The sequence below is a fragment of the Corvus hawaiiensis genome, chromosome Z (genome assembly GCF_020740725.1).
Source record: "Corvus hawaiiensis isolate bCorHaw1 chromosome Z, bCorHaw1.pri.cur, whole genome shotgun sequence".
Lineage (NCBI taxonomy): Eukaryota > Metazoa > Chordata > Aves > Passeriformes > Corvidae > Corvus > Corvus hawaiiensis.
The window spans coordinates 67,122,566-67,137,929 of NC_063255.1; the positions used below are offsets into that span (position 1 = coordinate 67,122,566).

General features: G+C 44.2%; 1 protein-coding gene across 4 annotated transcripts in view; it reads right to left on the reverse strand.

Annotated features, from left to right (window-relative positions):
• The window catches only part of KANK1 (KN motif and ankyrin repeat domains 1), a 129,404-nt gene that overhangs the window by 27,017 nt on the left and 87,023 nt on the right, over positions 1-15,364 (reverse strand). Inside the window, exon 1 of one of the 4 annotated variants that reach the window (XM_048291663.1) lies at positions 474-761. The exons of the other annotated variants lie outside the window; for them this stretch is intronic. Within the exon in view, the coding sequence (XP_048147620.1) occupies positions 474-543 (70 nt within the window). The 5' untranslated portion in view covers positions 544-761. Of the gene's footprint in view, positions 1-473; positions 762-15,364 lie in introns of those variants that run through there. 4 annotated transcript variants of the gene reach the window in all.

Here is a 15,364-nt window from a genome sequence, read left to right on the forward strand (position 1 = left end):
CCAGTCCTTATGCAACCGATGCCATTAGACTTTACACAGCTCTGCAGCGCTGTTTTATGGCTCTGGAAGTGTGCTCTCAACTCAGCTCATATTACTTCCACCAGCACCTCTGCCTCTTTCATTTCAAACTCCGTGAAGCCCCCACCACCACGACAGGCAGCTTAAGTCCCTTCCAGCAGGGTCTCGAACCCCACTGCTCAGGGACAAGAGTCATATAAGAGGTGCACCCACCTGCCCTCCACATGCAGAACTCGCCTGTTCCCGAAGTAATCTAAATAAAACTTCAATACATCTGCTGGGTTTTCTCAGGCTGCGTATTTATATGCAGCACTGCCATACAACCTGCTCCTCCCTGGCCTCATACTTGGCAGGAGTAAAAATACAAATAAAGAAAAGAAAAAAACAAACCAAAAACGGAAAAACAACCATTGCAAGTTATGCGCTGGAGGAATAAAAGCCGGCTTTCCGGTTACCTGAGTTAGCCACATGTCTCTGCCCCCACACTGCAAATTTTCCAGCCACGTACGGCTGTCCCAGCTTCATGTGTCACACGCCGGAGCCCTGCCTCCCTCCACCTCGCTCCTGCTTCGCCCCATAAGGAAGAGCCGCCGCCCCCGCGCTCCCCTCCGAGGGCTGCTACCGTGCCTGGGCGCGGAGTCAGCGCTCCCCTTCGCTTCTGAAGGGAGAGCTTTGGGAGCCGCGTCTTCTTAAAGGAGTATAAGCCTCAGGGGAGGAGGAGGTAGGGGGCAGAGAGGGGAAAAAAAAGAAGCTCTCGACTTACTGCAACTACAGGAAGTGACTTAATGTTGCACTAAAAAGGTTTTCGGCGGGGGGGGGGGAGCTCTTGTTTTTCCAGTCTCCTTGGCATACTTAAGAAAAGCTTTGCCTACAGACAGTGTAACTGCCTTCATGGCGATCCGTCAGGCTTTTGGCTGCCACAGGACATCCCGAGCAATAGATGGGAGGAGGGCACTGCTCAGAAGAACCCACCATCCCCAGTTCGGGAAAAGAACAGAATGGAGGCACAGACACAGGCACGCACATGCGAGAGCCACAGCAGTGGGACCGACCAGAACACCTCAGTACCTCGGTTCTGCAGTGTAGACAGACGGTTCGACAGACACAAACAACGCCCCCCCCGCCCCAGACCACATGTTTCTGGTGAAAGACCAGAGTGTCAGTATGGTGTGGTATTTACTTACAGATACACCCAAAATAGCCATCTAAATACCAGTGGAAGCAAAAATACATCCATACAAAAACACTTCAGACACATAAGGACACACAGCTCAGTTCTGTCCAGTAGGACTGCCTCAATGTCAGACGGGAAAAATCTCCAGGACTCTCGCTGCCAAGGAGAGAATGAGAGCATATTCTCTGAATTACTCTTCCTCCCTGAAGATTCTCATGCTGGCTCCATTCCCTGCAGACAAACAACTCTCCACACCCCACGGCTCCACACCCTACGGCTCCACACCCTACGCTGGTCCTGCCTGCACCCTCGGTTTGGCCCCACTCTCTTGTCCCTCATTCCCTGTACCCTTCTGGGTTCTTCTTTCCTTCTTCCCATGCTTTGGATTTCTCAGCCATTTTCTCTACTTACATCCATTTGCTTGCACCACCAATTATCGGCCAAAACCTGGTTATACTCTTACCCCTCATCTCAGGTTTTGTCCTAGTCACTTTACCCAGCCCATGTAAATTCAAGCTCCATTGGTTTTACCTGTTGTCCCATTTTTCCCAGTTCCTTTCCTCTGCTTGTCTTGGTCCTTGTCTTCCTACCCAGCAACATCTCTGATTCTCCCATCACTACACCAGTGAAGTCAAACATTTTCTCTGAACTGTCCTTGGGCACAATACTTAAGTGCTGGATGAGGGAGGAAGAACAGACTCTTCCTCTTTGGAAGGCCTAGGACTTAAGAATTAATGCACCTTTGGAAAAATATTCATAAAACCTCTAAAAAGACATGCAAATCTCATGTTCAGTCATGGGAATCAAACTGGGATCTCTAATGTACTTTCTTCTTCATGGAATTAAGATTGCTCAACAGAAACCTATAAAAAATAAATAGTAGTAAAGAAACAACCACACTGACACTGAATCACTAAACTTCTCCACAACACGTGCAGACAGCTCAGTGTCTTCACAGTGGAATCTCTCTGGTCCTCAGCTGAAGCTGGCAGCAGTGCCAGGACACAGTTTGCATCTGGCGCAGCACAAGACGGTGCATGGAGCTGACTGCCTACTGCTTCTCCTTAAAACAACACAATGGGCATTCCACCAACCCAATCCCAGTATTGTCCGTTGATCCCTGGAGACGCTTCTTGATACATTAAGACAAATGAGGATGAGGCATTCAATCCACTACCACCAACACAACACTGAGGCAGCATGCAGGAGCTGTGCCAAGCCTTTGTGCATTTTGTTGTCTCGGAGAAAGGGCCAAAATGGGTGTGCCTGTTAAATATGAAACAAAACAAAATGGATGGCTGTTCTGAAGCAATAAAAATGGTTTTGTTGGTTCCAAAAGGAAAAAAAAATATATAATAAAGATGAAATTAATGAACACGTGGTAAGGCTGCAGCCCTCCTTTTCAGCCCTTAGGTGGTGGATGAACCACGGATACTTCCTAACTTTGGTGGGTGAGTACCAAGTGCTACACCAGCAGGTACCCCAGCTTAACCCCAGAGGAAGCAGTGTCCCTCCATGCCCAAAGACCTCAAGTGAGCAAAAGATTCCTATGCCCACACACAGAGAAGTATTATAGCAAACACCACACTGTACAAACACTCTTGTTAGTAGGCTCCTTGTCTCATCCTTGGCCAGTTGATCATGGACACTGCTAAAGTTAGAACTATTCCCTAGCCTCTGCAGAATATCAGGCAAATATTAATCACGTGTGCAGATGCACAAACACATACACTTCTGTCTGTACAAATGCTGCAGACACTCTTGTTTTCATAGAAAAGGAAGGTTGGAAAAGACCTTTAAGATCATCAAGTCCAAATGCAATGAGACACAAACACATCATGTTTTAAAGCCAGTACCAGTGAAGTAGAACATTCTGTGAAGAATAGAGCCCTCGTTGTGGTACTGTCGTTATTAATGCATTTCTCCAGAAGTATACAAAGACTTCATTTCCCTCTCCCTGCTGCAGGATAACCATGGGAAGGACACAAGTGGCATTTAAAAAATGTACTCCTCAAATCTCACTTTCTGTACTGCTGGGACTGGCTCTGCTCAAACATTCCAGTCTTGCCAACCTCTATTAAACTATATCCTATCCAATGCACTACACAGGAACATCAGTATATTAAAATACTGAGTCTGCTCTACCTGAGTCCACACTAACCATGGCAGCTTCCAGCCCAGGAGAACTGGAAAAGAATAGAATATTTAGTTTCTGTGCTACAAGTCTTCTCAGGAAGACAAAAGCAAGGGAAATGTGGGCACGCACTGAGTTTTGGTTCTGCAAGCCAGAAAGACTGTACTGTAGAGCTGCGCCTTGGAGGATTCAAGGGCAAAGAGAAGCCATTGAAGATGTATTTCCAACACTGAAAGTCTGAGGTGCCTTGAAAAATACAGACATCCCATGTTAGGCCTGCTCTCCACATCTGGTTATGATATCTGCTCTAACGCATTTTTATCATGGATCTGACTGCTACTAAAGTAGTCTTTTTCACTGAAATATTGTTATGAATAACAGTCTCCTTCCAGAGTTGTGGCGTAAGGTAATTCATAAAGAATGCTGCAAAGGAAAAAATACAAAGGCAACAGTTGGCATAAATGGAGTCAAATCAGTATTTTTGTATGATCAGCTTCAATTTGAAAGGTTCTCTGGGGCAGGAAAAGGAATTAAAAAAAAATTATGACTTTTTGATTCCTTACTAGAACAGAGAAAAAATTGGTGCGCTTTCCCCTTCTCCTCCCACCTCCAAAACACTACTTTTGTTCTTTTCTTTTTCTTCTCTTTAGCATATATAAATGACTATCAGCCTCACCTTCCGAAAAGAGCCAAAACTCATGAGGCCACGCGCTTTTTTTTAAAAAAAGCAGAACTGAATATTTGGCCATTTTTTCTGTCATTCTCCTTTTCAAGTGTTGGGATTTGAATGTAAGTTAAAACAACCACAACAAAACCTCTTGGAAAATAGACCTTAACCTTCCACCCTCATTTTATCAGTTTTCTCTTGGCTAGCAATATACAGAAGGTGCCATGAAAATACTTGCTCCCAAACAATTCAGTCTAGCTCTCTCCTGTTTTCAAAAGTGCTAGTGGGAAAAAAAACCAAACAAGCAGTTGACCTAAAAGATTTTTATTTTATTCCAAAAATCTAGAGGGGAAAACTTACAGAAACAGCAAGTAATTTCTGTACTTTTCCAGACACAGCAGGAGCATCAAGTGTTTTATTTTTGCCTTTGCAGTTAAAGCACAGGTGTGGAGTACACAGTGCCCCAGCTGGCTGCTCATCTTCGGCAAGGAGGAGAGGCATGGCAGCACAGCAGCCAAGCCACCAAGCTGCTCATGATCATACCCAGTGCTGCGTGCTGGGATGACCCAGCTCTCCTTGTACAAGAACATGGCACAATTGGGACAACTGTCCAGAACGCTACACTGTACTGTGGATGTGGCTGGTAACACCTTCCTCTCTTTTTCCGCCATGCAGAAACAACCAATAAATACTGCCTTGTAAGGAAGGTAATCTGTTTTGCTCATGCTCAGCTACAGTTATGCCCCAAGCAAACGGGATTTAACTCCTGATGCACCTGATGCTGTTGGGTATAGGGTATTACAGTCCAAACCAGAACACCCCAGCCAGAGAGGGATAACAGACCCTGCTATCAAATCCACACTTACAGGTATGGAGGATTCTCCTGTTACAGAGGAGCACTGACAGCACATTTTACCAAAGAAATAAATCTCCAGTGTAAAATGTTTGCTGCAAATTTAATCTGAAAGAAAAATGAGGAGTAGAAAACTGGGAAAACATTTATATATGGTTTTTAGATTACTTTTCAAAATTTATGTGTCAATATCCCAGCTGGAGAGCTGACTTCTAAATCTGACATCTAAATACTCAGTGCTTAGGGTGGGGGCTGTAATCAGAAAACGGGGGATAGCAACTTCCCTGATGATAACAGAGAAGGGCTGAAGCTATGCCACTGTATAATAAACAGGGTTTTATTTCACGATGTAGATGCTCCAGCTCAGGTATTTGCACTGGTAAGCCGCAGAGATGTGAATTAAGGACAGCACCTTAAATCAATGAACATAAGCAGCACCAGATGAAGAGAGATGGTTCAGATGGCTGCTATGTTTTGCTAGGGTTGTGAACACAAACACCAGGGCACTGGGCTAAGATTGCACATTTACCACGCAACACTGGTAAAAGAAGGAATTTGAAGAATCAATCTGCTCTTTTAATACCATGCTCTTTCTCTAAATACGATGATCACAGAAATAGGAGAAAAACTCAAAACAATCACAGCCACAAAGCAAATAACATTAAAAGCATCACTGCATGCCCTTGTAGAAAGTGCCTCTCCAGCTTTCTTGCAGGCCCCCCTTAGATACTAAGAATGTTCCTGGAAGGTCTCCCTGGAGGCTTCACTTTTCCAGGCTGAACAACTCACAGTTTCTCAGCCTGTCTTCATAGCAGAGATGCTCCAGCCTTCTGATCATTATAATGACCCTCCTCTGAACTCACTCCAGCAGGTCTACATCATTCTTATGCTGGGGGATCCAGACTTGAGACACAGTATCCCAGGTGGGGTCTCACAAGAGTGGAGAAAAGGGGGAGAATCACTTCCCTTGGCCTGTTGGTCACGTGTCTGTGGATACAGCCCAAGGTGCAGTTGGCTTTCTGGGCTGCAAATACACATTTCTGGGTTATGTAGAGCTTCTTGTCAAACATCCCCAAGTCCTTCTCCCCCAGGCTGCTTTCGGTCCATTCTCTGCCCAGCCTGTAGTTGTGCTCGGGATTTCCCTGACCCAGGACTTTACACCTGGCCTTACTGAACTTGAGGACACAGGCCCACCTCTCAAGCCTGTCAGTCCTTCTGGATGGCATCCCTGCCCTGCGGAGTGTTGACCACACCATACGGCTTGGTATCACTCGCAGATGTGCTGAGGGTGCTACCACTGATCACGTCACCAATAAAGACATTAAACAGCACCAGTCCCAATACTGACCCCTGAGAGGGGAGTCACTGATCTTCATTTGGACATTGAGCTGTTGACCCAAACTCTTTGAGCACAAACATCCAGCCTATTCTTTTTACATCCATCAAATCCATGTCTCTCCGGTTTAGAGACAAGGATGCCATGTGGGACAGTGTCAAATACTTTGCATAAGTCCAGGTAGATGACATTGGTCAATCTTCCCTCATCCCACCATCCACTGTAACCCCACCACGGAAGGCCCCCAGATTTGTCGGGCATGGTGTGTCCTTAGTGAAGCCATGCTGGCTGCCAACAACCACCTCCTTATTTCTTATGTACATCATTTTCAGGAGGATGTCCCCCATGATCTTGCCTTGCACTGAAGGAAGACTGACTGGCCAGCTCTCGCTTTGGTACTTGTGATCAGATGGATGCACTAGTCACTCACTATCACCTCCTCCTCAGGGGTCAATTCCTCAACCATAGAACTATTTCTTAACCTTGCAGAGGTTAAGAAGAGACTCTAGCTTCTCTTATTCTTCCTTTTGGTACATGTTTGCCAGCTATGACAGAGCATTTTGGTATCACATAGGAAATGCTGAGAATGCTCACCAGCCAGCTAATCAAAGGAGCATATATGCAGTGAATAGCCTTTTTGGTGTTAGAACGGGGTCTTTCAAGGTCACATTACCTATTTTTACACCATTAAATGTTTTCTTTCACATGGTACAAAAAGACTTACGTACAGAAGTTATACCTGAGCATCACATAACCACAGCTAAAAATTATTTCTGTGAGCTGAAAGCAAAAACCACCTTCCAAAAACACACCTCTTAACCCTCTCTAGTCTTTTTAATGTCTAAAAGTTTTACTTCTAGAATCTCTGAACTGAAAACTTGCAGCTCAAACAGAAGCTCATTTAAACTAGAAAATACATACTGTAAGAAAGGTGTGCAAATTAATTAACCCTGAATAAAAAAATAATCTTTTTTATGAGAAATATGTTCCTGGGGAAGTAAAAAGCACAACCATCTTGAGAGTGACTGCAAAATGCCCCCCATTAAAAATTCACAAAATCTGATTTATATTATTGACAACTCCCTTATTTGAGGCTGATAATAAATGTCCTTTTCAGAACACTTGGAATAGCTTGGTATCTGGCACTTTGGTGCTGGGACATCTTGTGTGTGCACCACTTCAAGGCCATTAACCAAAAAAACTAAGAGGCCAGGCTGTTTTGCCTCCATCCCAGTTCCTGACTCACAGGTCCCAAGGGCAGTCAAACTACGAGTGGCAGGAAGCAAGGCATGGGTGGGAAGGGATACAGTCATTAGCTTAGTCTGCTAAGTGCCCCACCAGCAGCAAGGAAGAGCAGAGCAGAAACCATGATGGTGACTGCTCCTGTTGCCAACAGCACTGCCACTTCTGGATAGAAACAACTGAAAACAGTGGCCACTTTGGCCAATTGCTGTCACAAATCCAGATGAGGGTGTCCTGGGGCTTTGAGCATGATGAGCAGGTCTACTATCAGGCAAGTCAGAAACAGCCTTAGTTGCATTTCACTAATGTGCTTCCCAAATCATCCTCCACCAATGCCCCATTAATGCCCATGTCAACCAATGTAACTGAGACAGAAACAGCTTGTCTTACACTGAAAGCAAATCACTGAATTGGTGACAGGGGCTCAGCTGACTCAAACAGAGAAAATGCTCTCCCCTGAAAGATGTATATTTCCTCATTGTGAACTTAGCCTCCTGCTCTCTCAGTTATCACTGGGAAGAGCAGTGAGGTGTCATCCTTTACTTCTGAGCTTGAAATGGGGGGCATCTCTGTCCTGTTTAGTTATGCTGGAAAACTAGATGCTAACATGGCAAGTCCAAACCAGTATGAATGTATTCTTTTCAAGCACTTGATTCCCTGCACTTTTTTTTCATCTTGCAGTATTTGTCTACCTGAAAACTGTCCTTCATCATTCCCCGAAGTATTTATTTCATTCACATTCTACCATCTGCATGCTTTTTGGCTCCAAGCATATTTGTGAAAAATGAAGAGCATTCATTGTAAAGATACTCTCCAAATCAGAACAGCTCAGGCCTGACAAAATAATCTAAGTTTTTTAATAATGTAAGGCAAACAGTAGATACCAATCTCAGGTTCCTCACAGCCTGGGAGAAAGACATGCAGTCATCTACTCAATTCAGTGGGAGAGAAGTTCCGTTTCACACCATGGCCCTCTCCTTTATGAAAATGCATCCCAACAGATCTGAGCTTCAGACCACCACAGTCCTCTTTCTGTAAATACATCCCAATAGATCTGGGCTAACTGTGTCAGCCAGTGATGCTGATGAACACGAGGTTGACTCCCAGTGTTGATGAAGCACCTTGCTGTCCTCTGTGGCACAGGAGAAACTCCACAGCTCCCCTACTTCTCTTGCCAACACTTGAAAAGGTGGCACACCTGCCCCACTCTTCCAGCAGTACATCATCCTCTGTTGCCTTACACTACTTCATTATCACAATAAAAGTGACAAAGGAAAAAACAGTTAAAAAGTCCAGGGCTTGAATCCACATAGTAGGATGGGCTTCACAAAACTCAGGTAAAAGGCTGGTAAAGCACGAGTAGCAAACTCCCAAATTTTTATCTTCCTTCCTTCCTTATCCAAATCATCTCCCCAAAGGAGTCATGGATGCAAGCTGGCTGTTTGCCTGAAAACATCTTTTTACACAAAGGTGCATCAGTGTTACCTGCTGAAGCACAAGCAAAGAAGGCTCTATTCACTGTCTATCCAAGAGCTACTGAATCACAAACCCAAAATATTTAGATTTATAATGCCATTACCCTTCTGTGCTTATAAGTCTTTGCAGAGGTGAGAAGTGGAGAACGGATACATAGGGCTATTGTAACAGGAATAACCATCAGGAAAGAACATGGACTCCAGGGATATAAACCTGCTGTGGAGTATTAAAACTGATTTACAGTTTCAGTTTTGTCTTACAGCTGTGCAGAGAGTGGAAAAATGTAAGAATTGTCTTCTGCAAGAATGCTTCAACAAATATTTGTTTTTATGAGTCCTGGAAGGACATCATTTTGTCACATGCTTGCCTCCATAAGAAATATGGTTTATGCTGCATGACCAGTATGATATTTCAAATACTGGGAATTGTTCCCTCCTCCCCTTTTTTATATTAATTTAGTATGGATTCCTTCTATGAGATGTGTATTGCTTTCCAAACTTCAAAAGCCTAAATGATTTGTATTTGCCAAAAAAATTGAAAGCTTTTCCTCTGCATTTAAAACAGTTCAGAACAACAAACTGATTTTCTCAAATAAGTTAAAAAAGCAATCACCAGATTAAATATGGAAAAGGTCATTATTACAATTAATTCTTTATGTATATTCTAAATAGCTAAAACCAGTGGTTTATAATTGAAAGTCTATGAAAAATATTCAAAATTAGCAACTTTGAGGGCAAACCTTTCTGCTTTTTTTTTTTTTTTTTTTTACTACCTTTCTGCTTTTGAAGTGATGTTTTGCAGCAAATAGGTTCACAGCCCCGCTCCCTTCACTGGAGCTTTCACAACACCGATCTTCCATGAGAAAACCTGGGCTTGTTGAAGGGAACAAACCACTCTGTATGTAAGGACAAAAACAAAGAGGCCACCAGAGGTGCCTGAAACTGCAAGTGCAAGCTCCCTTCAGATGGCAGCACTTGTGAGACAACCCGACTCACCCAGCACCGTCAAAAACATGAAAAAACCCCTCAACCCATCCCAACTTAACATCCTATCAGAACATCAAGGGTTGGTTTTAGCAGAGCCAGCCCCTCACCCACACCCATTCGAGGATCTCACTCACCGATCCATGAGAAGCAAACCCCTGGATGTTACTGTGTTCAGTTTTTCAGCAAATTAAGTCTGAAGCACACTTCTCCTTTGCCTTAAAGGGACTGCATAGTCCTGACACATCAGCAGGCAGGGAGCCCAGTGGTTGCTACAGAGCATTTATTTATACTCATTTGGAATTTCCTGAGACAGTCCCAGCCCGGCAGCCAGCCCAGCCCGGCAGCCAGCCCAGCCCAGCGGTTTCCTTCACAGCACTTCACATGCTGTGCAATGCCTCTGGTTCCCCAAGGGTTAAAATACATTAAATGGGCAGCAGGACAAAAGGAACTGTACCAAATGACACACTAAAAAGATGCTAGTTTTTTTGTTTTGTTCTTTTCAGAAGAAGACACATTTAATTCCCAAAAGGGCATTTTAAGTTCAGGTCACTTCTCTTCCACCCTGTGTTCTCCTTTCCTCCCAAGCTCTTCACCCCCCACCTCACTTATTTCTCACTCCCACATGTGGACTGAGAGCACAGAAAGGTTCATTGATATAATTTGGGCAGAACGATTACCCCTGTTGTAACCACCACTGCTTGCAATTTTGTCTGTGTTACATTCAATCTTGTTTTATTTATGCTTCTCAAATGCAGGTTATAATTTGAAGGATAAAAATAAAAAGTTCTAGTATATGTTTTCTTTTTTTTTCTGAAACACAGCCAAAATATAGAAGATATCCTTCATGCTAGTAAAAGCACTTTGAAAACAATGCACAGACATATCTGATTTTTCCATATTCAATTTTCTTGTTTCCACATAACACCAACTATTAACTGAAGTAAGGGTAACTGGGATTCCAGATGCAAGAAGACTCACTTCTCAGCATCACAAAAAGAGCCTCAAAGCCCTGAGCTCCATCTCTTTTCACCTCTGCTTACAACAACAGTTGCTGTTAAAAGTGAGGGACTCATTTAACAAGGGCAAAGGTCCTAAGACTTCACAGGACTAAAGGAAAATAACTTTATTTCCATGTTTTCCATGTAGATTCCCAAGAACAGTTAAAAAAAAAGGCGGGAGGTGGGAACGACATGAATTCTCAAAACAGTTTCCAAAATCACTGCAGACTAGAAGAGCTGTGCTTCAAACAAAAGTAGGATCTTGTGCTGCAATGGCAGGAGCAAGGTCCAAGTCCTCCACAATGCCTTCAGCTAAAATTACACAGACTTCCAATAAAAGTGTTTCCTGAATGTCTGATGGTTTCAGTGGCATTTAATATGAAGTAAAGTAATATACAATACTTCCAGGCATCAGCTTTTGGACTCTAAAGTAGGTCCTGCCCTCTAGGTAATTTTAAATTTATTTCCTTGAATTACAAGTCATTGAAGTATCCAGTATAAAACATGAGCTCAGGAAAAAAGTCTGAAGAACCCAACTTGCTTCATCTATGGACCAAAAAAGTATGGAATTTTAATTGAACTTGGTTTGCTCTGTGCTCTAACTACCCCATGCATGAAGAAAAACAGCTCTCCATAAAATATTATTTGGGAGCAGTTCCTAACCATGGTTTGAAGTTTCTGCTAGAAGACAGAAAAACTCTAGGGCAGCTGACACTCAACCCATGCTTTCAGTTCAGGCAAAAAGCAAAAATTCAGCTCTTGCAACACTGCCTGGAGCCTGCAGCCACGACTTTGTGCTTGCTGGTCTTCAAGCCGTATCATTCAACCAGCCAGGTGAGAATGAGCAGTGCAGAGCAGCACTGGGTGTCAGTGATGGGCATCTCTATCTCCATCAGCAGGTTCTTCACACCAGGGGAGATCATTAAAATAACCATCAAGTTTTCTGTTGTGAAAACAAACATGACACTTGGAATAGCGAAGTGAAGAGAAGAGAATGGCCAGAACATTCTTCTCAAGAGTTAGGATTCTGCTCAGAGGAAAAAAAAAAAATCTCTTAACATTATATGGTTTCATTTTTCTAAAAAAAGACAGCATGATATCCTGTTTAGAGAAGAACAGATTTTAGCAGCTGTCTCCACATGCTCCATCTGTTTACCATTACTCTGTGGTTTTGAGGGCTCGACATTTGAACAGGCACTTCATCAAGTCATGCACCTTGAGTGGACTGTCCTCAAAACACTCTCCAGGCTGAAGAAGACCTGCCACGAGTGCATGTAATAACCCAGAATGAGTATCAGCACATCAGCTCTTGTCCAGCAATTCAAATATGGAGGCACATGTCTGGGTTAGCACCAGTAAAACCTAAAGGCAATGAGCATATATGTATTTATTTTCTTGGCCTTTGAGATCATTAAAGTGTCAAATAAACTCATTCAGCTACTGTTTGCAGTAGAAACAAAACTGAGGTCAGAGAACAGCTCCCCAGTGACCAAAAAACCTGACTTGGTCTGAAGCAGAGTCAGTGTAAGGTTTGGTGTATGGGCAGCCATCCAGCTGATAAATTCTTATCTAAAAAGCAGGTTATTTCACACCCCTTCTGAAAACAGAAGGCAGAGAGGGCACAATGGATCTGTGAAAGGCGATGGATGAAACACAGCTCTTTAAAACACGTGCCTCCAACAGACCATTTCCTCAGCAATGGAGTGGCTCTGCTTGGAAAGAATGAAATAATCTGCCTGATTACAGTGATACAGTCCAGGGGAGCACAGAGCTCGGCCATACACACCACTGTCAGGTTTATGTTCCTATCCCCAAAAACAGCTGCTGCATTTTGATGAAGTTTGGATATGGGGTTCGTCTAGATTTTAATTTGTGAAAGAGTGGGCATGTGCTATTTTGTATTTTTTTTTTCTTTACAGCCTTCCAGAATTTGGCAGCTGGTTTCCATAGAATTATTTAAAATCTGCTAGCCTTTGAGGTCAGACATGAAACTGATCTGGCCCAGCCATCTCCTTCCTAGCAGATGCCTCTGGAAGGGCATAAGAAGAAAGCAAACACACAGCAACATTTCTCCTCTTGGCGTAGAGAAACCTGCAACCCAGAGACTTCCCAAGCTGGGGTGGTCCAGGATGGGTTTTGAGTCACAGTGTCAAATGTACATTTTCAGGTGCAACTGATAAATGCACCCCATTACTATCATTATCTAGTCGAAGTTCACACAGAATGAACTTCAACTACTTGTTATTTTGTGTGTCCTCAGGTAAGTAACAATCCCTACTGTTCTCCCAATGTACCTGCTTGGGAAAGCTTATGGTAAGAAATCTTGTGGGAGCAAGTAGACCATTCAAGCCTTCGAATCTCGTGAAATATTTTTTGTCTTAGAATCATAAAATCACAGAAACTTTTAGGTGCCAACAGACCTTTAAGATCATCAACTGTTAACTCAAGTTCACCACCATGTCCCTTCCCATGCATTGTGTCTACCTGTCTTTTAAACACCTCCAGGGATGGTGTTTCCACCACTTCCCTGAGAAGCCTGTTCCAAGCTTGGCAACCCTTTTGGTGAAGAAATTTTTCCTAATATCCAACCTTCCCTGGCACAACTTGAGGCCTTTTCCTCTCATCCTGTCACTTGTTGCCTGGAAGAAGAGGCTGACCACCACCTGGCTACACCTTCATTTCAGGGAGCTGTAGGGAGTGATAAGGTCAGCCCTGAGCCTCCTCTTCTCCAGGCTAAACAACCCCAGCTCCATCAGCTGCTCCTTAAACAACCTGTGTTCCAGAGCCTTCACCAACTCTGTTACCCTTCTCTGGAAACAGTTCAGCACCTCAGTGTCCTTCTTGTACTGAGGGGCCCAGAACTGAACACAGGATTTGAGGTGTAGCCTCACCAGTGCTGAGTACAGGGGGACAATCCCTGCCCTGGTCCTGCTGGCCACACTGTTGCTGGTACAGGCCAGGATGCCATTGGCCTTCTTGGCCACCTGGGCACACCCTGGCTCGTGTTCAGCTGCTGGCACCAGCACCCCCAGGTCCTTTTCCTGTGGGCAGCTTTGCAGCCACTCTGCCCCAGCCTGTGGCACTGCCTGGGGTTGTTGTGACCCAAGGGCAGGATCTGGCACTGGGCTTTGTTGAACCTCACACCACTGGCCCTGGCCCATCGATCCAGCCTGTCCAGATCCCTCTGCAGAGCCCTCCTACGCTCCAACAGATCAACACTCCTGCTGGAGTTGGTGTTGTCTCTAAACTGCGTGAGAGTGCCCCTGATAATTCCTCATCCAGATCAATTATAAAGACATTAAACAGAACTGGCCCCAGTACTGAGCCCGGGAACACCACTGGTGACCACCCACCAGCTGCATGTAACTCCATCCACCACCAGCCTTGGGGCCTGGCCATCCAGATGGGTTTTTACCCACTGAACAGTGGGTAAAGCCACTGAGCCACAAGCAGCCTATCTCTCCAGGAGAATGCTGTGGGAAACAGTGTCAAAAGCCTTACTTAGTCCAGGTAGCAACATCCACAACCTTTCCCTCATCCACTAAGCAGGTCACCTTGTCATAGAAGGAGATCAGATCAGTTAACCAGGACCTGCCTAATGGGATCCATGGGAAAGACTACACATCCTATTAATGTGCCATGTAACTCATAAACTGATAAGCAGTGCATGCAGTACATCACACAGGAACAGGACTGAAAATGGACAGTAAAGCTGGACTGGATGAGATGCTACACACAATTTCATAAAGAGATGTCTCTCCTGCTGCTGTGGTGTTGTCTTGTTCTATGGGCTGAGATGGTCTGGCTGAGCCATGTATCTGTTTGTAGAGTTGCAGCCTTACAACTTTTCTCTGCAAAGGGACAGTAAGTAGTTTTCTCAGAATTGTCAACAGTGTGTTTTTCACAGCACTGAAAATGGGTTGCAAGGAAGCAGAGGCAGAGGAGAGTTGGGTATCAGTCTGCACTCTTCAGGGTGTAGACATGGTGAAGTCCCTGTGCATCCCTGGGGAGAGCTGGGGTGAAACCAAGCACTGGAAAAAAGCACTGAGAGCAGTATCGGGGAACAAAAAGGGAAGGATGAGCATCCTGGATGGCAGACACACTGTCTGAGAGAGAGGAAGGGACTAGAACTGTAACTAATGATGACGAGGGAGAATAGTGAAAGTCTAAAGGGCGATGCAGAGGATGCATGGGCATGTAAGCACATCAAGTCCTGGCAATCTTAAAAGCCATGTAACAGCCATCTGTCTCCAAATACAAAAAACAGAACAGGAGCAGAAGAGAATTACTCTAGACAGGAATACCTTTTTTTTAACTTTATAACTTAAGATATGGAAAAAATTTAAAAATTAAAGAATCACACTTCTGCTGGAGGGAGGGGAGAAGAGGGGACAGGGAGAAAGGACTTAGCCATGGACTTACTGAAGTAAAAAATCCCTGCTGATATTTGTAAGCCCTTGAAACCTGACTGCCCTGATCT